Raw genomic sequence first — 26,042 nt, forward strand, 5'->3', positions numbered from 1 at the left:
ACCTAACCTAACCTGCCTGATGGAGGCAGGACTTCCCTCTGTAGAGGCCCTGGTGAGAGAAAAGCAACACAGGTTTTTGACTAAGATGCAGCAGCGTCAGGGCATGCTAGACGACCCTCTGTGGTTTGTGCTCGAAATGACAAGAAACCAAAACAAAGTCATGATGTCACATATAACTGAGATCATGGGAAAGAGCAATCACATTGATAGTGACCGTAGAGAAATTGTCAAAAAGTTGTGGGCACAGGAGGGAACAAGGTACAAGACCTACCAAGCCATCAACCCAGACATGTCCGTTCATCCACTCTATTCCAGAAATGCACCATTTATAGAAGACCATCTCAGAATAACGTTCACCCGGTTCAGGTTATCTGCTCACAGATTACGAGTGGAAATGGGGAGATGGAGCCGTACTCCACCTGAACACCGTGTGTGCTGCTGCAGGAATGGCATACAGAACGAGGAACACATACTTGTGTGTCCTCTCACACAGGAGATAAGGACAAAATATGGACATGACTCTACCCAACTGAGTTCTATCTTTGTGAACACTGATCGGAGAGTTTTGCTCATGTTGCATGCTTGCCTGGCAGAGTTGGAGCGCCAGCAAGTCTCAGTGGATTGAATGTCAGTATTGTATTTGTGATTATATAATTGGACTGATGTATAGTATTGTGTTATTTATTTAATTCTGTGATTTTTTTTAAATGTTTGGACCCAGATATTTTTAATATTTTGTCAATAAAAAACTAACTAACTAGACACGAAGTCCGGGTCTTCGTGTCTATTACTAGTATAGTGTCTACTATGAAAAAACAAAACAAAAACTACCGTACATATTTTTCAATGATCTTGCAGTAGAAGAAAAGATGGATGTAATGCAGCAACTGATAGAGCACTACTCCTCATGGATGTGCCTTAAAGGGACAGCACACCCTAAAATCCAAAATACATATTTTTTCTCTCTCACCTGTAGTGCTATTTATAAGAAGAAGAAGAAGAAATGGCCACATCTCAAAATGTCTTATACACTCCATGCTCTTCATACCTGGTTTAACCCAGAAGCACACAGCGTGGCGCTCACTGGAGAAGGAGATGGTTAGCCCGTGCAGACTTCAGGACATCATTTTCTCCGACATTCCTCTCGAAACCTGTAGATCCAGCTATGGCCCTATAATTTCTCATCTTATCGCCACATTTAGAACTGTTGAATCGAATGCCAATATATCACTCAAATTCCATAACCATTTACCCTTGTTTAATAATTTCTCTTCATGTGGGTGGTGGCCTGATTTCTTTCCCTCCATGGAAGAAAAACTATTAATATTCTCTCCGATATTACATTGGGTAATAGGCTTTGGGCATTTCAGGAACCTCCAGTCTCATTATAATCTTCCTGGTACTTCTTTCTTTTTTTATTTGCAACTTCGTAGTGCTTTGTTCATAAGGTGTCTCTTGGGGTGAAGAACTGGAAAGCCATCCCATACACAAAAAGACCACTAAGGGATTGGTTTCTAGTCTTTATCCTTTATCACCAAGGCCGCAGAAAAACCATTGCATCTTCAATAATGAGAGACTAGTAGAAAGTATAACAAGCTTTAATGATACAACATATTAATTTTGGCGTATGACTCCATGATATGATGACGCTCTCCTGAGATGATGAGAGGGCGTCGTCAGTGAAGAATAGGATAGGAAATCCCCCATAGGGAATTCTTCGATCAGGAGTCATGACCGATGGTGGTGGTCAGGGGAGGAGGTGGGGCGAAAACACTGCTTCAGCGATGATGATCAGCAACTGAGAATGACACATACACAGCACATAGCAAACAGAGTAAACATGGACCCTGATATACTACGCTGATTAGGTGATTGGGATCAGCTGGAGAGGAATACCTTGGGCTGATTGGTTATTGCCACATGTGTGGTAAACTGTGAATGGGTGAGGAGACAGCATCAGAGAAAGGGGGCGCGCCTAACAATGAATGGGTTATACATCCTCAAAGAAAGGGGGCGTGCACTGTGATATGACGAGACTGGGCGTTGGCTGTTAAGTAGTCTTCATTATTGAAAATAGTCCAAGACTTCATTTAATGTCAGCTGGAGTAGGTATCTTTCTATTTAATCTAATAATCAATTGGGATATGTTGTGGATTAATATCATTTTATCTTACAGGAACCCCAATCACCAATTGATTCATTATAACTACACCCATAGACTACACTGTACCCCTCTTAAATGATTTCAGATGAAAATGTCTCAAAGCCCTAACTGTACGTTATGCCCCCTGGCAACCCCTGGAACCTTTATACACATGGTCTGGGAATGCTCAGCCATTTCTTTATTTTGGAGAGAAGTTGCCAGGAAGAGATGTCCGTAGTGCTGGGAGTCACTGTTCCTTGTTCTCCTGTTGTTTTGTTGTTGAATGACTTTACTGGGTTGATTTTTATCCTTGAGGCAGAGGTCTTGGCTGTAGCTGGGCCTTACTGCAGCAAAAGAAAAAGTGGCTCAGAGATGGAAGCCTTCTCATACTCTGCCTGTTGAACAATGGGCTTCTTCAGCTGTGGATCTGGCTGTCATGGAGATGTCGGTGGCCCGAATGCATGGCGCTAAATTCTGAAAATATTACCGCGTGGAATTCTTTTGAGGCAGTGCGTGGGGACCATGGATATCTCCATGATGGCTAGGTTGCGTTTGTCTTTTTTTGCTTTTTGTTTGTTGTGTCGTGGAGACTGTCCGCTTATTGATTCTGCCTGGGTTGATTTGTCCTGAAGCGCACATGTTATATTGAATATATATGCTGTTGAGCTAATTAATGTCTTTGTTGGTTTTGTGGGTGGGAGGTCCTGCGGGGAGGGGGGTTCTGAGTGAGTCTGGTTGTGTATGTGTTTGTATAGGTTTTATGTAAATGTTTTTTTTTTTGTGTGTGTTTTTCTTTCTTGTAAAAAAAACTTGACTCAATAAAAAATTGATCAAAAAAAGTAATACAGTATATAATGTGATAAAAATACCGTCACAATATGTATCGCATTACAATGTATCGTGATACAATCGTATTGTGACCAATGTACCCTGATGCACAGGTACAGTATCTTGATGTTGAAAAATGTAAAAGTAGATCTGAAGTGAACGTTGGGCACCTGACATACTGTAAGAGCAGGGGTGTCCAAACCTTTTTGAATGGTGGCCAGATTAGATGATGTAAAATTACCGGGCGGCCAGCCAGCTGCTTCTTGCATCATATGGATTATAAAAATAAAAAGGAAAATCACATACAATACAATTGTACTCTAAGGATGTTGTTTACCATCTTAAAACATTAGTTCTGCCTGTGTTGTTCCTACTTGGTGCTTGTCTACAAAATGTATGATAGTGCTGTCATCATTAGGTGAACAGAAAAAATGTGAACTTGAACTTGCTTGATTAACCAATACTGTGTGGAGGGCCACATATAGTATATTTTGAGAGACAAGCTGAGGGCCACTTAAGATCGGTCAAAGGGCCGCTGGCCCCCGGGCCTGACTTTGGACATGCCTGCTGTAGAGCATGGACCAAGCCCAAGCCACTGTTATTAGAATCCATTCCACCCCACTCCACACTGTATTCATTATGTGTTTATTATGTTTGACAAAAAAAGTATTTCAATAATGTCAATGATAAAATGTAAAAATGCAAATCTTTAAAGGTCCCATTCCGTGCAAAAGCTGTTTTTACTTGTAAATGCATATATACTGCTGTCATCCCTCCCTGTAATGAGTGGTCACAACCTCAGAACTGCCATAGTTGGATTTGTCCCTATCCAGCTTCCCCCTGCAGTCTCCTTCAAGCCACGTCCCTTACACTCTGTTCCCCCAGACGGGTTAATGTGACGTCAGTCGAGTCCTCAAGCATACTGCACGCGGTCTCTCTCACACAAGCTACCTGCACCATTTTGTCTATAGCCACAAAATTAACACTTCTAGCTGGAGCGACGCCAACTGTACGTGATCCAGCAACTGCGGAGGTGCATTCGGTAAGTCTAGGCATTTTGAGATGTCCTCTTTAGCGTAGCAACCGTTAAGTTAGCGATAGCTCGTTGCTAACGTTAGTTGTGGACACAACCTAGCGTGCTGGTCCACAGACGCTAATCTGATTGGCCGCTGGGAGCCTGGGGCGGGCTCTCCCTCAGCGGCCAATGGGAACTGTTAGTTCTGAATATATTATAGAAACAGACCATTCTTGGGATGCAACGAGATGAGGAAGTGACAACTCCGTCAGAACAAAAGGGGTTGCTATATTTTCGACAAATGAATCCAGAATCATGTTTTATGGACCAGAGACACATGTTTTTAAGAGGTTACAGCTGCACGAATTGGGACCTTTAATAAAACGTATCTAAAAACGCATGTGGGGGACCTGAAGGCGGGAAGCCATTGGCTAAATCATTCCTGATCTCCCAGCGGAGGGTGGACCGCTTCTTCTCTGTTGGCACGGTGTATGTGTTGGGCAGGAAAACTCTCAGAGGTTTAGGTGGTGGAGGCTGGTAAGCCAGCTGTTCCCTGATCTCTCTGCGCAGGACTCTCCTGTCCCTCTCTCCTGGAGGCTTAAACACTTCCCACAGCTGTTTATAATGGAAATACTTGGCCACTGGGTCTGTCTTCTTTAAGGTTTGTTGACGGGCTGGGCGGATGAAGGACTTGGGTCTGGGCCTCAAGTCACTGTCACTTTGCGATCCAGCCATGCGTCTAATGTAGGTTTCAAAGGCACTTAGAGAGACTCCCTCATTCTCGGAGCTCTGCTCGCCGTCATTCTCTGTCTCTGAGTCGTGTCGGGGGTACATGGACACCTGGAGCCCCTCCAGCCGCTCCTCCAGACCACTCACTGCAACTGATTCTTTGCTATACACCGATTCATCACAGACAAGGAACTGTCGTTTATGCTTCCTCAGGACCTTTCTCTTGAGGAAGTGTCTCCCATGCGTTCCTCTGTCAGGGGTGGACGTGTGGCTGTCGGTGTCCTCTGGGTGCAGGTTCTCCGGGTGCAGGGTGTGCAGTGTGTCCTCTGGGCGCAGGGTGTACCCCGGTTGAAGGGTGTGTAGTGTGTCCTCTGAGTGCAGTGTGTACCCTGGTTGCAGGGTGTGCAGTGTGTCCTCTGGTTGCAGGGTGTGCCCCGGTTGCAGGGTGTGCAGTGTGTCCTCTGGGTGCAGGCTATCCTCTCGGTGCAGGGTGTGCAGTGTGTCCTCTGGGTGCAGTGTGTCCTGTGGGTGCAGGCTATCCTCTCGGTGCAGGGTGTGCAGTGTGTCCTCTGGGTGCAGTGTGTCCTGTGGGTGCAGGCTATCCTCTCGGTGCAGGATGTGCAGTGTGTCCTTTGGGTGCAGGGTGTGCAGTGTGCCCTCTGGTTGCAGGTTGTGCAGTGTGTCCTCTGGGTGCAGGCTATCCTCTCGGTGCAGGATGTGCAGTGTGTCCTCTGGGTGCAGGGTGTGCAGTGTGTCCTCTGTGTGCAGTGTGTCCTGTGGGTGCAGTGTGTCCTCTGGGTGCATGGTGTACAGTGTGTCCTCTGGGTGCATGGTGTACAGTGTGTCCTCTGGGGGCAGTGTGTGCTCCGGGTGTGGCTCCACCTGCAGCCTGCCGGGAGTGTTTGGTGGTGGTGGTGGTGGGAGCTTGGAGGCCACTGGGTGTTGTGCATAAGAGTCATAGTATTGCTGCCGTGACCTATAATCTCTGTTTGGACAGGAGGTGAGCATCCGTCTGTCATGGTCTGCTTTCCCAGCATGCAAGAAAAACCCATCACCAGGTCTTTCAATGTAAAATGGTTGGACTGTCTCTTTAGTGTAGGCGGGAGGACTTGGGGCTGTTGGAGATCTGATGGAGGTCAGTTCACTGTTCGAGGCCCGGCTCCTCCACTTTCCATGTTGAAGAAGTTCATCCACATCTCGTTTCAATTCCCGCAGCCTCTGTGTTCGTATGTTTCTGTAGCCCATTATCGCCAGCTGTTCCCGAATTTCCTCTTCTGAGAAATCCAGGTTGTCCATGTTTTCACAGCAGGTAGGAGAGCAGCTTCAGGAGGAAAGGTACATGAAACTTGCACACAGATGCCCCTATTAGTAGTAAGATAGTAAGATCGTAACTGCTCAAGTGACATCACTGGTGACATCATCACTGATGCCATCACACAACTACATTTCAAGATCCTCCTGTTTACATACAAGGCCATGCATGACCTCGCCAGTGTTGCCAGGTGGGAAATGTTGAATTATCGTACCTGAGGCGAATGAGCGAGGGTAAAAATTATCGTTTTTCGAGGGAAATTATCGTACGCGAGCAGCGGCCGTCTTCCACCATGGCATCTTCTTCTTCTGGCTTTCTGGCCGTGACATCACTGATGACGTCACAATTGCTCGAGTGACATCACTGATGACATCATAGGTGCTCAAGTGACATCACTGATGACATCACAATTCACTGATTTATGACATCACTGATGATGCCACAAATGGTTACATCAACAGACAGCCCACTAACACCGCCCACCTAGCCTGGATAAACCCAGCCTCCACGTGACCTGCTCTCACCGCCCGCCCACTGATGATGATGATGCATCATTTTTAAAATCACAACACAACTTTCCATTTTAAATGAGGTGCTTTTTACTTTTAAAGTACATTTTACACCAGTAAGTACTTCCACTGAGGTAAATGAGCAGCAAAATAATAATACTTTTACTTGAGTAGGAAATTCCAGCACCCTATCTGCCACTGGTAGGAACTAAAATGACTGTCCTAGGGGACATGAATGGATTGGCTGTAAAGACGTGAGAAGACACGTATAGACATAGGATCCATATTAGTATATTGATTACAACTGTCACAAAATTATCAAATTATAGTACTTTATGGGAATTTTGGCATTATTGATCGTACAGAGGGCGAAATTATCGTACAAATACGATAATTATCGTACACCTGGCAACGCTGGACCTCACCCCTAATTACATTTCAGAACTCATTGTTCCTCATTCCACCTCTCGACCATTTCACTCCTCAAACCTCTGCCTTTTATCTATTCCCTCCTCCAACTACAAGACTAAAGGTGATCGTGCCTTTGCTGTTTTAGCCCCAACCCTTTGGAACCAACTCCCCCAATCTGTCAGATCTGCGCAATCTTTGGGCTCTTTTAAATTATCTCTAAAAACCTATCTCTAGAGACAAGTCTTTTTATAGATCTATCCTTTTTGATTCTTTTTGTTTGATGCGTATCTGCTTTTATCATTGTACTCTATTATGTTGTATTATATTGTTTACTTTGTTTATGTGTGAAGCCCTTTGTAACCCTGTGTTTTAAAAGGTGTTATATAAATAAAGCATTACTTACTTACAACACAAGACAACCGCCCTATTGTCTTATATTATTACTAACTAAAAATATTGTGCGCTTTGCGCTCGTTTCCGTTCTGAGCATGCGCAGTTGAGCAATCGTGTGCCGGCCAGAGTGGCACGCCCGTCTGAGCTATTATAATAATAATAATTATTACTAATATAATAGGACGGCGGGGGAGTGCGGTGATCCACAATCCACCAACTGAGCATGCTCAGAAGGCCGCCCTATTATAATAGTAAACACCACCGTCGTCGAGTGGTGGCCACTGGCGCGTTTTGACTGATGATGTCATACCCAGCGGTTTCTTCTTCTGTTGTGTTTTATGGCAGTTGGCATCTTTTATGTTGCATTACCCCCTCCTGGATTTATCCATCCACTGTTTCCCTACATTCCATTCTTTCCCCCATTTTTCATGACCAAAATTCGTCAACTAGAATGCTCAGAACGCCGCCATCAAGTGGTGGCCAGTGGTGACTGATGATGTCATGCCTCACAATATTCGAGTGGTGGTCAGAGCAATGATGTCATCATCGTCGAGTGGTGGCTAGGGATGGGCATCGAATTTCGAATTTTCGAATAATCGTTGTTATTATCAAGGTCGACTTTTATTATTGAAATTCGAAATTCGAAAAAAAAAAAAAAAAAAAAAAATTTTTTAGTGAAATGTTGCATTGTCTCCCCTGATTCTAAGTATAGTCAAATCGCTTGGTTTGAGCAAGTAAAACAATTTTTATAAGCATTTTAAGCAAGGTTTATGGAAAAATGAATGGCGGATGAAATCCCATGAAGAGGGAGAGGGGGTGACTTTGGCACCCCTTTGGCACTCAGACCTGAGCCTACTAAATATTTAATGAACCACTCATGATTGTCAAAACTGTTTTTTTATTTTCGAAAATGTCAATGTCATGTAACATGTTCTTTACTTCAGTGGTGCAATGCTTGTTTGAGCTAAAAATCCACAGCAGAAGCTTTTTATATTAATTAATAAAGCCGTAGACTTAGAATCAGGGGAGACAATGCAACATTTCACTCACAAAAAAAAAAAAAAAAAAATTACATTTTTAATTTTTTTTACATTTTTATTTTTATTTTCGAATTTCGAATTAAATTCGAATTTGGCCAGCGAATTTCGAATAGTGTTTTTGCTAGAAATGCCCATCCCTAGTGGTGGCCAATATTGACTTATGATGTCATACCCACAGATGATGTCATAGACAGGGTGGGAATTTCATCATTTTAGGGGCAAGGCCATTTGGCCTTCGCCGTTGCAATTCTTTTAGGGCACAAGGCCACATGCCATTGCTCTATTGCGAAAAAGAACGACTTTTACCACGTGCACAGCAGTTCGTGGTCAAGAGTAGGCTTTTTGGGGTGAGTCATTCATTCGTTCAGTCAGGAACGGATAACGGTGATAATGTCATGCCAAATATTGTGGCGGTTTCATCCCCTTTGACAGATATTTTGACTCCTGTTAAGAGGGCCAAGAGGGCCAAGTCTTCATTAAGAAGGTCCTCATGTTTTTCTCTTAAACAGATTCTGTTGAGAAGTTCTGCGTATGCTCTGTCATTGCCTTGGCGATGGTTCTGCTCCAGTGTTGCACAGCTGAACATCTGCCAGAGATTGAAGATATCGAAAACATCTTTAAACTTGCCAAACTTGGGATGTTGAAAGATGTAGTTTCCTCGAGTGAGTTGTATGAGCTCACCTGGTTGCTTGCTACATGACGCATGTGGTCCTGGGCTGAAGTTGCCCGTTCTGAAATGTCTGTTATTTCAAATTGTTTTTATTCATTTTTAAACAATACAAACAAGAAAAAGCAAACCCCATAGAAGACAGACAATACAAAATTAGTGCAAGGTTGCATGATGTCATACGTGTATACAATCTCCTGAGTATTTGTGATGCAATGACAACCAAGTGTAAAAAAACAAAAAACAAACAAACAAAAAAAACAAAATAATAATAATAATAATAGAGACAAGGAAAGAACAAGAGGGAGGTGGGAAGAGGGTAGGGTAGAGCTGTTGGGGGCTACTAATCTAAAGTTCTTGCGTCAAATTCCTTATCATAATAATCTAAGAAGGGGTGCCAAGTCATTTCAAACTTTTCCAGAGAACCCTGGACTGTACATCTGACTTTTTCTAGCTTAAGAAATGACATTACCTCACGAATCCAGCGTGAGTGTGATGGAGGTGTGGGCGATTTCCAGCTAAAAAGAATAAGCCGGCGAGCTAGTAATGTTGAAAAGGCCATTAGATCTGATTGATGTCTGGATATCCCACTGTTGCTAGGGGCAACCCCAAATATTGCAGTAATTGGATCTGGGTCAATCTGTTTTTGACATATATATGAGAATGTATTAAAAATGTCTGACCAGAATGTGTACAATTTTGGGCAAGTCCAAAACGTGTGGCCCAGAGTACCCGGAAACTGATGGCATCTGATGCAATTTGGGTCTGAGCCAGGATATATCCGGGCCAGTTTGGCTTTACAAAGGTGTAAGCGGTGTAGTATCTTAAACTGTAACACCCCATGTCTGATACAGACAGAAGATTTATGTATTTTACTGATAGCATTTTTCCAGATTTCGTCAGAGAGCTCCGTGTCCAAGTCTTCCTCCCACTGTACTTTCAGGTGGTGCAGCGAATAGTCTTCCATTTCTTGAATCATACAATATAAATTTGATACGCAGCCTCGTAAATAGGGATTAAGTTTCAGATACTCATCAAATGGGCAAGCCAGAGGTTTAGATGGGAATGTTGAGAAATGTGTGCGGGTGAAATCGCGAATTTGTAGGTACCTGTAAAAGTGAGACTGTGGTAAGTTGTACTTTTTAACAAAATGATCAAAGGAACCAAACGTCCCATCAATGAAAAGGTCCTCCACACAACGTATTCCCTTTCCATACCAGAACTGAAATGCTGTATCTGTCAAAGAAGGTTTAAAAAGGGGGTTCAAGGTAAGAGGCATGGACTCCAGGGCTTGCGTATGCCCAAAATGTTTACGAAATTGGGTCCATATGCGTAGGGTACCTCTCACAATAGGATTATCCGTATGGACACCTACAGTCATTGGCAGCGGAGCACACAACATAGAAGCCGGGGAGATTGGTGAACACGCCTGCTTTTCCATACGAGACCAAATTGGGCCATCTCCACTTACAAAGGACTTATACCAGATATTTATTTTTTGGATGTTAGCTGCCCAATAATAAAATAAAAAATTTGGCAGCGCCAGACCCCCGTTTGCTTTGCACCTCTCCAACACAGCTTTGCGAACGCGTGGTATGGTCTTATTCCAAATGAATGTACTTATGTTTTTATCTAAGTCTTTAAAGTATGATTTTGGTAAGAAAATTTGAATTGTCTGGAACAGATATAAAAATTTGGGTAAAATAACCATCTTAATTGAATTAATGCGGCCAGCCAGAGATAATGGGAGAGTTGACCAGCGGCTGAGATCCTTCTTAGCTTTGTCTATGGCTGGTTGGAAATTATGTTTGAACAGCTCTTTGTAGGATCGCGTTACCTTGACTCCCAGGTATGTTAGAGGGCCAGTCGAAACTTTGAATGCACATGAGTTAAATGTCATTGTCAGTGCTTTCTGATTTATCGGGAATAGTACACTCTTTGTTAGATTGATTTTATAGCCTGAGGCTACACCAAATTGTGAAATAATGTCCAGACACTTAGGGATTGAGGTCTCGGGATCAGATATATATACCAGAAGGTCATCCGCGTATAATGAAACTTTGTGGATCAGACCACCCCTGGTGATGCCTCTGATCTCATTGTTTTTTCGCAGAGCTATGGCCAATGGTTCGATGGCGAGATCAAAAAGCAGTGGAGATAAAGGACAACCTTGTCTCGTCCCCCGGTGGAGGGTGAAGTAGTCAGATTGAATATTGTTGGTCCTCACCGATGCTTGTGGCAGAGTATACAGTGTTTGAATGCAGGAAATGAAATTTGGGCCAAATCCGAATTTGCTTAAACATTTAAATAGGTGTCTATATTCGATCCGATCGAAAGCTTTGTGTGCGTCCAATGAGATGACAATCTCTGGTGACTGGGTTGAGTGTTCAGAATATATTATATTAAAAATGCGGCGCAAATTGTGAAACAACTGCCTACCCTTTACGAAACCTGTTTGGTCAGAATGCACAATGGTTGGTACTATGGATTCCAATCTGATGGCCAGGATTTTAGTAAGTATTTTATAATCACATGTGAGTAAACTAATTGGCCGGTAAGATTCACACTTGGTTGGGTCTTTATCTTTTTTTGGCAATACCGAGATTGTGGCTTGGGTAAGGGATGGAGGGAGCTTTTTTTGTGAAAGTGATTCTGTATAGACCGAGCACAATAAGGGTGTCAATTTAGTGGCAAAAGCCTTATAAAACTCAATCGGTATCCATCTGGGCCTGGTGCTTTTCCATTCTTCATTAATTTGATTGCATTCCCGATCTCGGCCTCAGATATAGACTCTTCTAGCTTGGTCTTGTCTTCATCTTTGATCATGGGCAATTCCAAATTTTCAACGAAATTATTATCCTGAGAACTATCTGATGTATATAGATCAGAAATAAAAAAGTTTAAACTGATTATTAATATCTTTTGGGTCCGATTTGATGGTGCCATCTGTATCTTGTATTTCTGTAATATAATTAGCGGCCGAATATTGTCGTAGCTGATGCGAGAGAAGCCTGCTTGCACGTTCTCCATGTTCGTAATGACTTTGTCTTGACTTGAGAAACATCTCCTCTGCTTGTTTAGATGCAAGAATCTCAAACTCGGTCTGTAATGCTATCCTTTTCTTACGAAGCTCTGCAGATGGAGAGGCGGAGTGTTGCTGATCAACATCATGGATAAGTTTAATAAGATCTGTGAGGCGTTTTGACCTAAGTTTGTTAATACGGGCTGAATATTCTATTATATGACCCCGAAGATATACTTTTAAAGTTTCCCATAAAGTAATTATATTAGTGTCTGGTAGCTGGTTAGTTGCAAGGAAAAAGTCAATCTGTTCTGAAAGAAAATCTATAAAGCACTTGTTCGAAAGAAGTGTTGGATTAAGCCGCCAATTGCCCCGTGCGGTTGGATTATTTTGAAGCCAGAGTTCCATAATGACTGGTGAATGGTCTGAGATGACGATGCTTTCGTAGGTGCACGATTTCAGAAGTGGAAGCATTTTTTTATCTAAAAGGAAAAAATCAATCCTGGAATATGTTTGGTGAGGTGCAGAGTAAAATGAAAATGCCTTTGATGTCGGATTTTTAAATCTCCATGGGTCTACCACACCGCTGGACTGGCAGAACGCCTTTATAGAATGTGCAGATTTAGAGACAGGGTCTGTTGTAATTTTAGAGCGATCGAGAGAAGGCTGCACAACGGTATTGAAATCTCCTCCCAATATCAGATGGTGTGTGCCCGCCTCTGGAATGTAACTAAAAAGTTCCTTAAAGAAATGGGGGTTGTCCCAGTTAGGGGCATATATGTTAATTAGAACCACCGGCAAATTATACAGCCTGCCCTGAACAATAACAAAGCGTCCATTTTTATCAGCCACTACCTTTGAAGATATGAAATGTACATTTTTTCCAATTAAAATAGCTGTTCCACGACCCTTAGCATCAAATTTGGAGTGGAAGACTTGTGACACACATCCTCTTTGCAATCTGGGAATATCTGACATGCGTAAGTGCGTTTCCTGCAAGAATATTATATCGGCCTTAAGTCTCATCAAGTGGGAAAACACCTTACTTCGCTTGACGGGGTGATTAAGTCCCCTCACATTCCAACTTACGAATTTTGTTGTCCTACCTATCCCGTCTGTTGAGGCCATGACTGAAAGAGGAGCATTGAGGAAAGTCCTGATAGATTCACCTGGTAATAGATCAACATCTCTAACCCTGGGGGTGGGAGGGGGGGAGGGAGGGAGGGGAAGAAAGAAAACACAGCAACAAGACAGACAGTAATGCAAAATACATATAAAACCCTTAATATAACATCTAACCCACAATCTTGCCTCTCCCCAATTGAGAGACTGCACCCTCCCCCCCTCCTAAGCCATTATGAAGTATTACGTTCAAAAGCTTACCTATAGGGACTGAGACCCCATAAAAACCTTATGTACCAACAATTATAACAATAACAGTTAGTCAATGAGACCTGTTCAGTATGTGCGTGCTACTGTGCTGTGTCTATGCGTGTATGAACAGCCAGTGTATGCATGTCTGTATAAGACCAAGTGCGCATATGTGCATCTGCCTCCATCTGCGAAAATTAAATAGAATATGAGCTTGCAAGTCATAATGTGAAGGGAAAAAACAAACAAAAAATAAAAAATAGGGCCACTTCTGCTATTAAACTGACCCAGCGATATATCAGTCTGTGTTTACATCTGTAAGAGTAAAATAAACCAAAATACAATACTGCATGTGTTAATATGAAAACTCGTAAATTAATCACTTGTCAGCAAGCTGACCCCATGACACCATATGTATCTGTGAGAATGAAACACAATGAAATAGCAGCCATATTCATTATGACAAGGAAACTTGCAAATGGATTGCTAAGACTGATAGCTTCACATATCTGTCTACAACTGTAATATGAAAATGAACTAAAATACAATCCTGCATTAACTGCATAGCATTACAGCATGAAAAGAAAAAATAATAATACCGTGAACATTAAATAAATCACAACACACTGACCATGTGAAATCGTATGTATCTGTGAGAATGACATGTGAGAATGAAAAAACAAAACAGAAACAAATAAAAAACAGCCTGCATACTTATGACAAGAAGGCTTGCATCTGGATACATGTTAATACTACTCTAGCAGTGACATGTCTACAACTGTAACAATACAGTGAGATGAAGCAAAATAAAATAAAATACAGGCTTACATGCATAATGTGAAAACTCCCAAGTGAATCACTTTAAGATATACTCTCCATTAGGACTGCGTTAATGTGAGTGTTACTTGACGTTGTTTCTACCGGCATGTAATAGCTGACAGGAGAGAAAGCAAAACTCGATTGTCTCTATTGTCAGCCAGACCCAGCTCCTTACTCACGTTCGTTCACAAGCTCAAGCAGAAAGGAGTGTCCATCCCCTTGTTGCAATAAAGTTGGGAGAGGAAGAAAAAAAAAAAAAAAAAAAATTACAAAAATAAAAAGTCCGACGATTTTCCCAATGCGTCTCGTTACAGCCTGTAGAATTATGTGCCTTTAGGAAGGTCCTTCACAAAGGCTTCTGCTTTCTCTGGATCGGTAAAATTTCTCTGCACGCCGTCCCTCGTTGTGATCCTGAGCTTGGCTGGATACCACATCCCGTATCTGACTCCCTCGCACTGCCGAAGTTGTTGTCTGGCCTCCTTGAACGCAGCTCTCTGCCGGGCTACCAGCTGGGTGTAGTCGGGGAATACACGGATCCTGTCACCTTGTTCAGTGATGAGATTTTGTGACACATAGGCCTTGCGCAGAATTTCTTCTTTCTCCTGGTAGTAGTGGCACTTAATCACAAAAGCTCTTGGTTGCTGCCCCTCGTCTGGAGCTCTTTGCAGGGTACGGTGTGCCCTGTCTAGCAGGGGTAGCTTATCCAGGTTTAGCGCTTTCTGTAGCATTTCCGCAACGAAGGTATTTGCGCGCTTGCCCTCCTCACGTCTTTCTTTGACACCAAAGATGCGCAAATTACATCTCCGTGATCGCGCCTCCAGGTCCTCACTTTTTGCTGCAAGACTCGATACCTCTTTTTTCAGCAGGATCACTTGTTGCTCCAGTTCCGTGATGCTGTCGGAGTGATTGTTAGCCGCAAGCTCCAAGCTAGCAGTGCGCTCCTCCATAGCACTAGCCCGAGTGCTAGCTTTATCCATGGCAGCTTTCATCTCCTCTCTCAGGCTGTTAATTTGCTTGCATATTTCGGTGTTCTGTGTCTCCGCTTTCTTGTCTATTTTCGCCAGCAATTCAGTTTTTAAGGAGGCAATTGCCTGGAGGATAGCTGATTGACCCGGGTCCGTGCCTCCCGCATGGTCGGTAGTTTCTGTAGCCATCTTTGTGCTAACGTTACTTCTCAAATCCGGCATCTTGTCACGTCGAAAAAACTCAACTCAAACGTAATAAAAACTCAAGTTCTCACAGTATAATGTTGCACACGCAGCTTATAAAACGGTAAAACCGAATTATATGTGTGTAGGTCGGCCTCTTTTGACAAATATAAAGGTTAATATGGAGAGCTCAGTTGCGAGCGTCTACATCTCTCCTAGGCCAGCCGGAAGTCCCCTGAAATGTCGGTTAAAATGAGCCCATTACACATCATTTGCATAGGGCAGGCTACATTAGACTGAGATGTCAGTTGAGTTGAGGAGGTTTTCTATATCTGCAATCTACTCCACAAATTCTTTAGAAAACCCACAATATCAATTCACTACAAAGAATAAAAATAAAAATATCGGCCGATATATCTATATCGGAATTGTTTTACTCCCTAATATCGGTATCAGCATCGGCCTCAAAAATCCAGCATCGGTCGGGCTCTTGACGAAGCGGGGCGTCCGGGTAGTGTAGCGGTAGATTCCCTGCCTACCAACACTAGGGCATCAGGTTCGTTACCTCCGGCTTGGTCGAGCGACCATACAGGCATGATTGGCTGTGCCTGAGTCAAGTCAAGTCAAGTTTATTTGTATAGCACATTTCATACAGAGGCAATTCAAAGTGCTTCACATAAAATGGTTGACAGGAAAATAAAAGAAAAGAAGAGAATAAAATGGAGATTTAAAAGCATCACAACAAAAGTGTGGGAAGCCGGAAGGGGTATGTGTCCTGGTCACCACTCGTTGCACCAGCGCCTCCCCTGGTCGGTCAGGGCGCCTGGTCGCGGTGGAAGGGAACTGGTGGGAATAGCAATAATCGTACTAATATAATAAGGCAGCGTTCCGGCACGGTGGCTCCACAATCCTTCAGAATGACGCCCTATATAATACATATCACTCACTGATGACATCACAATTGCTCGAGTGAAATCACTGATGAGATCATCGAGTGCTCGAGTGACATCACCAATTCTATAAGTTATCAGTGATTTATGTCAGACTGATGATTTCATAGACATTGCGACATCATCAGTGATGTCATAACTCCTTCCCTGCAAAAATCTGTAAGTAGGACCGGTGTGTCCTGGTGCTCCACCGATGGATGGACATACAACTCTCAAATCATTTTGACAAGTATTTGTCACACATGTGGCCAAGATGGGAGACACACTGGAGTTCAATGACATTTACCAGGAGGTCAAAGGCTCATGGAATGATGGCCGACTGCGTTTCAGCAAGCAGAATGTGGTGTATGAGTGCAGCAAGACGGGCAAGGTGGACAACATCCAAGCGGCCGAGCTCAACCTGGCCCAGTGGAGATGTGTGTGTTTAGGTCACGGCATCAAACTGGCCACCAGCACAGGACATGTCTACAGATATGATGGCTTCAGGGAGACGGTCTATGAGGACATCTCAGAGTTTTTCAAGGCTAACTACAAGGTGGAGCTCACAGAGGAGGACATGTGTGTCAAGGGCTGGAACTGGGGAACAGCCAAATTCTCAGGGCCTCTGTTGTCGTTTGACATCAACGACAGCACGGCGTTCGAGGTGCCGCTGTCCAGCGTGTCCCAGTGCAACACGGTCAAGAACGAGCTCACCCTGGAGTTCCACCAGAACGACGAAGCTGAGGTTTCCCTCATGGAAATCCGCTTCTACATCCCGCCCGGCCAAGCCGATGAGGGACAGGACCCTGTGGAGGCATTTGCCCAGAACGTCCTCTCCAAGGCCAACGTCATCCAGGCCACAGGAGACGCTGTGTGTATCTTCAAACAGCTGCAGTGTCTCACACCCAGTGGAAGGTACGACATCCGTATCTACCCCACGTTCCTTCACCTCCACGGTAAGACATTCGACTACAAGATTCCCTACACTACTGTCCTGTGTCTGTTCCTGCTGCCACACAAGGACCAGAGGCAGATGTTCTTTGTGATCAGTCTGGATCCCCCGATCAAGCAGGGTCAAACGCGTTACCACTTCCTCATTCTGCTCTTCTCCAAGGAGGAGGACATCAGCCTGACCCTCAACATGAGCAAGGAGGTGGAGCGTCAGTTTGAGGGCAAGCTCAGTAAGAACATGTCTGGCTCCCTCTATGAGATGGTCAGCAGGGTGATGAAGGGCCTGGTCAACCGCAAGATCACTTTGCCCGGAAACTTCCAGGGCCACTCCGGGGCCCAGTGCATCACCTGCTCCTACAAAACCTTCTCCGGCCTCCTCTACCCCCTGGAGAGGGGCTTCATCTATGTGCACAAGCCGCCCATGCACCTGCGCTTCAAAGAGATCTCATGCGTGAACTTTGCCCGATGCACCACAACCACACGCTCCTTCGACTTTGAGATCGAGACCAAGCAGGGAAACCAGTACACCTTCAGCAGCATTGAGAGAGAAGAGTACGACAAACTGTTTGACTTTGTTAATGACAAGAAGCTCAACATCAAGAACAGAGGGTTCCAAGAGGGCATGAAGGGCAAAAACGACGCTGATGACGACCAGCACGACGCCTACCTGGAGAGGATGAAGGCCGAGGGCAAGATCAGGCAGAAGGGCGAGGGCAGCGACCAATCAGAGGGCGAGAGCGATGAGTCTTACAACCCCGGAGAGGAGGATGATGGTATTGCGGAAGAGTACGACAGCAATGCCTCAGCGAGCAAAAGTAGCGCCTCAGGAGGATATGACAGTGAGGACGAGGCCAGAAAGAAGAAAAATGAGAAGAAAGCCAAAGTAGTGAAGGAGAAGAAGGAGAGGAAACCACGCAAAGAGAAGAAGCATAAGGACACCGGCGGCCCCAAGAGGCCGATGAGCGCCTACATGCTGTGGCTGAACTGGAGACGCGAGCGCATCAAGTCGGAGAACCCAGGCATCTCCATCACAGAGATCGCCAAGAAGGCCGGAGAAATGTGGAGACAGCTGGGCAAGGCTGATAAGGAGGAGTGGGAAGGAAAGGCAGCGGAGGCAAAGAAGCAATATGACAAAGCCAAGAAAGAGTACAAAGAAAGTGGTGGAGGATCATCCCCCCCTCCCAAGAAGCAGAAGAAGAAGGGCGGAGGCAAGAAGGAGAAGAAGTCTGCCAGGGAAGACCAGGACGGGGAGGAGGCAACAACAGCTTCAAGAGCCCAGAGCTTATCCATGAGTGATGTCACTCTTGACATTGTGGCATCTTTGGCACACAATTGCTCAACTGAGCATGCTCAGCCTGAGTAATGTCATCAGTGACTGATGTCATCAGTTTGTGATCTCATCAGTGAGTGACACTATTGCTCGTGTTGCTGACATCACTGATGATGTCACTGACAACTGATGTTGACTGAGCATGCTCGGCCCAATCTCACACACACACACACACACACACACACACAGACACATACACGACCAGAGTTGCTCAAGTGATCGAACAAAGTTAAAACACAAGTGTCACTGTAAAAAAAAAAGGGATTATCGGCTACTGGGCGAGGTTGATTGAAGGCAAAGAAAACAAACTTAGCGAGCCGAATAATTTATAACTGTCTGCTTGTTCTGCATAACTCTGCAGTTTATGTGTTGCCATGGGTTGTGCAGGTTAAGCAGATACTGGATGACTGGCTTGTCTTAGCTCTGGCTTACACAGCAGTGCAACAGCATTGACTGGTTGAAGCTAACTGCTGAAACCAAGGCTGAAAGATCAGTTTATTCAGAGATGACAAATTGAGCTCAGAAGCATGTCATGTGATGTTTATGTAGAATTCAAACAAGAGCTTAAACTGGAAACGTATCTGTTGTAACTTCAGGGTTAATAATACCAGAATTTAATTGTGTGAGAGATGAGTATCATATTTTGTTTGAATGTAAGAATGTAAGTATATTGAATTTTGCAAAGATATACCTGTCCAAGTATTATTTAAATCGTACATCTATGTTTAAACTGATCTTGCTACTACAGATAAGTCATGTGTAAACTAGTTGCCTTTCTGAAGAATGTCCTGCCTCTGTTTAAATATGTGTTTAAATGATATGTGCTGTACTTTTTGTATGTTTTGTTTGTGCTCCATGCCATGTGATCATGGTCCCGATTCACATAAATAAAAAAAAATGAAAATGAAAACAGTTTTTTGCCCGCAAAATTTCTAGTAATAATTTTTATAATGTTGAGCTTTATTAATGCTTTTTATCCTAATTTTATATTTCATGCGTGATGCCATAGCACCGCCTATGCATATTGGAGGCACCGGAAGAATGTCATTTGAATCCATACCAAAAGGATGTTTCCTTCTGTCTTCTGTCAAATGTGTTTTGTTGCTAGATTAAAGGTGCTATGTGTATTTTGTCAAATTAATTGACACCTTGTTAGTTACTGTAATTAAAGGGTTTTGTAACTTCTGTCTCATGCCACTGGCATTGTTATTGCTTTGTCAAAATTAAGACGGCATTTCCCATAACTCGCTTTCTGTTGCAGAGGATTCTTTTTCCGATTTCCCCCCATTTTCTCCCCAATTATACTTGGCCTATTTATCCCCATGCTGCCCTATTGGCTGCCCCAGTCGCTGCTCCACCCTCTGCCGATCTGCGGAGAGCCGAGACTAGCACCATGCTTCCTCTGATACATGAGCAGTTGCCAGCCGCTTCTTTTCACCTGACGGGGAGCTTCACTGGTAGGACATAGCACATGGGAGGATCACACTACTCCCACCAGTTTCCTTCCACCCCGACCAAGCGCACCGACCGACCGCAAAGAGGGTTTTTGGTCAAAGGATTTCTCTTTGGCATCTGCATAGAGAACTAAAGTCTCACGTAATTTTTTGTGTAAAGTTAGCAGTTGTGGCATTTGGTGTGTACCCCAAAATCCTTATGGAATTTCTGTGGATTTTCTTTGGAAAATCTGAGATTCAGTAGAAACTCCAAAAGGTTTTGTTCCATGAAACAGATTGTCAACTACCATCACCTCTGTAAATCAATTCGTTTTTGTTGTATCAATTGTTGCTAGCAAAGTCATTGTTTGAGAAAGTTGATTACCAGTGTTAGATGGCTGGATATGTGGCAGTTTGAAAGTGATAATTGATTGATTGATTGACTTTATTTGGTGAATGTCAACAAAGAGACAGGGAATCACAGACAATCACCGAGGATAAAAACCCAATAAAGCCACTGGCTTATTTCCATTGCGGTCCTCAACAAACAACAGAGGGACAAAAACATCGAATGGGAATCACCTTCTATACTCAAATTAAGACTATTACATTATTACTAGATTGAATAGGAATAATGGCACGCTTGAATATTATACAATACATAAACATTTGTTGTTACATGTAAGGAATTAACCCAAGCTATATATATATACCCTATAAGCTAAATATATATGAACAATAACAATTATAACTGTTCAATGCAACGCTATGAGAATCTTATTTTGAATACAACACAGTCAGGAGATCGATCTCAACAAAAAAAGCGTGCGTAGACGAGAGGTGTAGGAAGTCGCTCATCACTACTATTGTATTCAAGTTTCTGTTCATCACAGGCCTTATTTTTGGCATTGTGTAAAAGCGCCCTTCCATATTTTCCATAGGGATGTTGGAAGACCCACAAAATGCTAATCAGTGGCATACACAATCATGAAAAATGCAACTTCTGTTCACAGCCAGTAACTGAAGTTATCTATCCACTTACCTATTGCCAGTAACTGAAATATTTAGATCCATTTGTGCTGGAAGAACAGCGCCTTAAAGCAATCCAGGAGATTTCCAAACAAATCAGTGCTGCTCATTGTAAAATGTAGTTTGGACATTGCCAATCTTCTCAGAGATGGTCTTATTTGTTTAAGGTAGACTACTCATGTCTCAGCATTAATGTAGCACTAGTAATTGCTACATGTTTAAATCTCCACCTGCTCCCATCTCGTCCGCAGGAGATGACGACAGACTTTGACAACGAGCTCAGACTCCGGGAACACGAGTTCAACCTGAAAATGGATGAGATGCGAGCTGTGGTGCTGTCTCATGAACTCAAGGTGAGGAGGAGTGTGTGAAAACTGATTCTGATTCTGACAACAGAAAAGGAATTATCAGTTAAAATGACAATCCCCCCCTATCAATAGTGTTTTTGATCATCGAGACAGTATCACAAAACATAATATTGTGATACTCAAGTGTATGGATATATTCTTACAGACCTAATATACATGTGGTCCTCCAGGTGAAGCTGCTGTGTAAAGAGACTGAGGTGCACACCCAGACCCAGGCCCAGGCTGTGGAGGCTCTAACGGCCTCTGAGGAGCTCTGTCAACAGCTCCAAAGCCAGCTCCAACACAACGCCTGCGAGACCACACACCTCACTGCTGTCATGGACCACACGTACGCTCCTGTGTGCTCCTGTGTGTGTGTGTGTGTGTGTGCGTGTGTGTGCGTGTGCGTATGTGTGTGTGTGTTTTAAGCATTTGTGACTGTTGTATTACACATATTTTCTCAGGATAAAGGAGCTTGAGGACAAGCTGAAAACGATGAAGACCAAACTGAAGAAGGAGGAGGATACCCACATTAAAAAGTGCGTTAACGGTATTCATAACATTGTTGCTTTCTCAATAGGGATGTAATGATATACTGTTTTAAGGTATACCACGACTTGGTAAATGAATTGTCATTTTGAAATTGGCCTGTAGTTGCTGAGATTGGGTTCAATTGATACCCATGAGTCTCCCCTTTACGGATAAGGTAGCATTCTTCACCGCCTAAATAGCATTAATAGCTTGTGAATTGATTTTTTTTCTGTCGTTGCTGATCACAGTTTGTTTCAACAAATGCATTATGCACGGAAATAGTCTACTTCTGATGAGTAAGGGGGGAGAAAATGTTGGCAAGAAATGAAAAAAATATGCAGGGAAATACATCATCTTAGTCTCATGTGTTGATCAGAGTTGTGATTGAAGGTTTGGGGGCCCCAGAAGATTTTCAGATTTCAAAGTGAGCTGCGGCATTCTTAAGTTTGCGAACCCTTGTTCTAATCTAGACAATGTCTGTGTGTAGACACGAGGATCTGGACCGGGCTCTGAGGGAGTGCGAGGCCCGGCTGGAGGCCCAGCGGCAGGCCCACACCCAGCAGCTGCAGAGCGCTGAGAGGCACATGGTGAAGCTGCAGGAGGACATGGAGGTGATGACTGCACAGGCATGTCGAGCACAGAGAGACCAGCAGCAAACACTGGAACAGAGAGACAAGACCATACAGAGGTGAGGGAAAGACTGGGACTGTTGTCAAATTGTCCCAAAACAAAACAAAAAACCTCCTAACTCCTATTTCTAACCCCTTTTCCTTGACCTGAATGGAAAACATCATGAGGTCAAGGAAAGATGTGAAGGAGAATTCATAAGGGCTTAGGAAAAGACAATTGTGATGCTAGGAGCATCTGAGTGCACTTAGACTACAGTAGCCTATGGAGGTCTGCAGTGGTAGGTGAGTGCTACCTCTACACTACCCAGGCTCCCCAGTCTGCACATAATGTTAGTTGGGGCTTCTACCACATAACAATCCTCCTTTATATAAAAGGGAGAAAGTGGGCAATATCTGTTTAAATTTTTTGTCCCACTGATGATGTCACAATGTCTATGACATCATCAGTGATGTCATCAGTGACATCATTTTTGACCAAAATCATCTTATGACATCGGCACTGATGATGTCATAGCATAGGCATTGTAACATCAGTACCAGGTACCGTTAAATACAGCTAGAAGCCACACACACTTCTCATTGATTGTCGTGACAATTATTACGCATAGACGTTTTAGCTGCATTGTTTTCATCAAGGCAATGTCGCTGTGATGCTGCTTCATAATAAGTGTCCGCAAAGGGAGAAGAGTGTGTGACTTATCCTTTGTGTAAGTTAGGTAATAGTCTGCATATTGACTGTGCATTCTGCTGCTCTGACAATGACGCTTAAATGGTTCATTTTGAAGTCCTCATACTCAGATAAACCTATCACCTTTATGTATTGGAGCCAGAGACAGAGTTGGAGTCATGGCCAGCCTCTGTGGAGCCATTCTGTGTGCAAAGTGATAAGCCATGCTTTACCTAGGTCTTAAATTCCTTTCGCAATCAACAGATAATAAAGACCACTGGCTCCTGATAAATAGAACACAGAGTGAGAGTAACTGATCAACTGTCTGAGCTGTCTGTAACATCTACTGGCTCTCCCCAGGTTTATGTACTTTCTCCTTTTTTGTTCTTATTGTACACAAATGATTGTCTCAGCATTTTTGAAAACCGTAACATTTTAAAGTTGGCTGACGATACAGTCATAGTGAGCCTGTTGAATGGTGAGGAAACTTCCCACGGTCCGGTTGTTAATTACTTTTCAAATTGGTGTCATGAATCATATTTAGTTTTGAATGTGTCCCAGACTAAAGACATGTTGATTGATTTTAGACATTCTCTCCCCCCTCCTGTCAGTACTGTGATTGATGGCCAAAATATTGAAATAGTGGAGTCCTGTAAGTATTTGGGAAATATATTAGACAATAAATTTACTTTTGAGAGCAACACTGACATGTTTTGCAAGAAAAGCCAGCAACGTCTCTATTGCCTCATGAAATTCGCTAAGTTCCAGGTCGACAAGACGCTGATGAAATTTTTTTACCGTTGTTTTATTGAGTCTGTGCTCACTTTTTCTTTTATCTGCTGGTTTCAGTCTCTTAAGGTCAAACACAATAATGTACTAACCAAGGTGGTTACTGTCTGTAACACCATTACTGGCACTACTGGTAACTGCCGTTTCTGCCATCTGGTTTCCTCCATAGACTTCCACCAATCAAAACTAACAGATGTGTTTGTGTTTTATGTGTTCTCCTCTATTGCACAACCAATTGCCCCATTGGGGACAAGTTCTTCAATCTTGAAAATCACATCTGCTGCCAATATCCCCAAATCCTTCCCTTTATTTTGCACCTCAGCCTTGGAACTCCCACAAATGCATTATGCAAATTGATTAATAGCGCAAATCCCCAATCTTAGTAGATCAGATGGGGGGGGGGGGCTCTGTGTATGTGTGGACAGGAGCTGGCAGCTGCAAGCTGTGGTTATGTAACATTTGACTTAGTGTGTGTTTTCTAAAGGCTTTGCTCAGAGGTGGAGACAACACGGATTGGCTGGGACAAGTACATCAGCCAGGCCTCCAAGGAGACTGTTGCCAAGGATACAGAAATGCTGGCCCTTCAGGAGAGAGAGGCTAAACTGAGGAGTGAGCTGGAGAGGAGCAGGGAGGAGGTGGAGAGGTGAGGAGTGAGGAGAACAATCTAATACGTGCTTCAACAAGAAATAGAATAAGGGATGTCTCCATATAGCATTTTTCTGTCTTTTTTAATGTGGAAAATGTGCTGCCTGGAGCGCTTTCTGTGAGGAGAAAAAAAGGGTCAATGTCACTTGACAGCTCAGTAACCAGCTGGTTATCTCTTCTAGCAATAGGTGTTGTGCAACAAGCAAAGGCTTGCCAGATATTTGCAATACAGTACATGTCCGGTATCCATACCGCTGTTATGATCGCTTTTACAGTAACATAAATTCATTGATTACAACGTCCTGTTTCTCCACCGATGGTTGTCGTTTGCTATGGGAAATGGTCAGCGTCTCTGTCATGGGATTGGCCAGCGTCTCTGTCATGGGATTGGCCAGCTGAGAAAAAGCGGATCACATCACCCGGCACTTTTCTGAAAAGTGGAACATTTCTCAACTTTTGAAAGAGCTCCGCTCTGATGAAGAAAAAACATCACACCCGCATGTGCTGAAGCGGTGCAGGTTTGGCAGGTCGGACATGTCTGTGCGCCCGTGCATGTGGGCGTAGACAGGACGTAGACAGAGGTGGAGAGCTTACGGTGAAGGAATATGTAGCAAATGACATAATGATGTTATAAAATGTGTGGTCCTAGATACAAGCAGCAAATGACCCAATGATGTTATCAAATGTATGTGTGGTCCTACCTAGATACAAGCAGCAGCTGGGCGCAGGTTTGGGCAGAGAGAAGGCTTTAGAGCAGAGGAGAGTCCAGTTGGAGCTGGAGTGGCAAAGACGCTGTGAGGACACCAAGGCTGAACACTACCTGGGCAGTGAGCAGCTCATCCAGGGCCTGACCCAGGCCAGAGACCAGGTCAGCCAGTCACACATACTGTACACACTGCACGCTGGGTGTGGATTTATAGGGCACAGTTGAATTCGACCAATATGGGTTTTTGAAGGCCGACGCCATTACCAATATTTAGGGGGCGAAGCACTTAATACATAAACTACTTTTGTCCCGAGTACAACCAGTCTAAAGATGGCGACTGCCGGGTGTGACAGCCGAGCCAACTGTTTAAGCACCTTGTCTAACCGTCTTTTGGTTTCGCGTCGCATCACTGGACATTCAAATTGCTCGAGTGACATTGGATGTCTGTCATACATCAATGGGCATTGAGCATGTGCAGTAGTAGTAGTAGTTTATTGGACACAATGTAAAATCCACATAAAAAAGCTTCAAATGAAGACAGTTTACATACATTAACACATCTGCCGAGGATTAAGTACACAATGAAGCCAAAGGCTTATTTCCAGTGATATCATAGCCATAGTGACAAGATCAGGGATGTCATAAATCC

At 43.7% G+C, this 26,042-nt stretch overlaps 1 protein-coding gene and 1 pseudogene across 2 annotated transcripts in view; both read left to right on the top strand.

Annotated features, from left to right (window-relative positions):
- The window catches only part of ccdc57 (coiled-coil domain containing 57), a gene marked incomplete at both ends in the record, with an annotated part of 64,333 nt that overhangs the window by 12,771 nt on the left and 25,520 nt on the right, over positions 1–26,042 (top strand). The window contains 6 exons of the mRNA XM_083635802.1: positions 21,331–21,432; positions 21,618–21,775; positions 21,891–21,965; positions 22,445–22,645; positions 24,527–24,685; positions 25,393–25,555. Of these exons, the coding sequence (XP_083491928.1) occupies positions 21,331–21,432; positions 21,618–21,775; positions 21,891–21,965; positions 22,445–22,645; positions 24,527–24,685; positions 25,393–25,555 (858 nt within the window). The remainder of the gene's footprint in view (positions 1–21,330; positions 21,433–21,617; positions 21,776–21,890; positions 21,966–22,444; positions 22,646–24,526; positions 24,686–25,392; positions 25,556–26,042) is intronic.
- Positions 16,611–19,070, top strand: LOC310774876 (FACT complex subunit SSRP1 pseudogene; annotated as a pseudogene). Its single transcript has 2 exons — positions 16,611–18,542; positions 19,005–19,070. The product of its transcript is annotated as an FACT complex subunit SSRP1 pseudogene (transcript).

The sequence above is a fragment of the Poromitra crassiceps genome (assembly GCF_964638095.1).
Source record: "Poromitra crassiceps genome assembly, chromosome: 4".
NCBI classification, from domain to species: Eukaryota; Metazoa; Chordata; class Actinopteri; order Beryciformes; family Melamphaidae; genus Poromitra; species Poromitra crassiceps.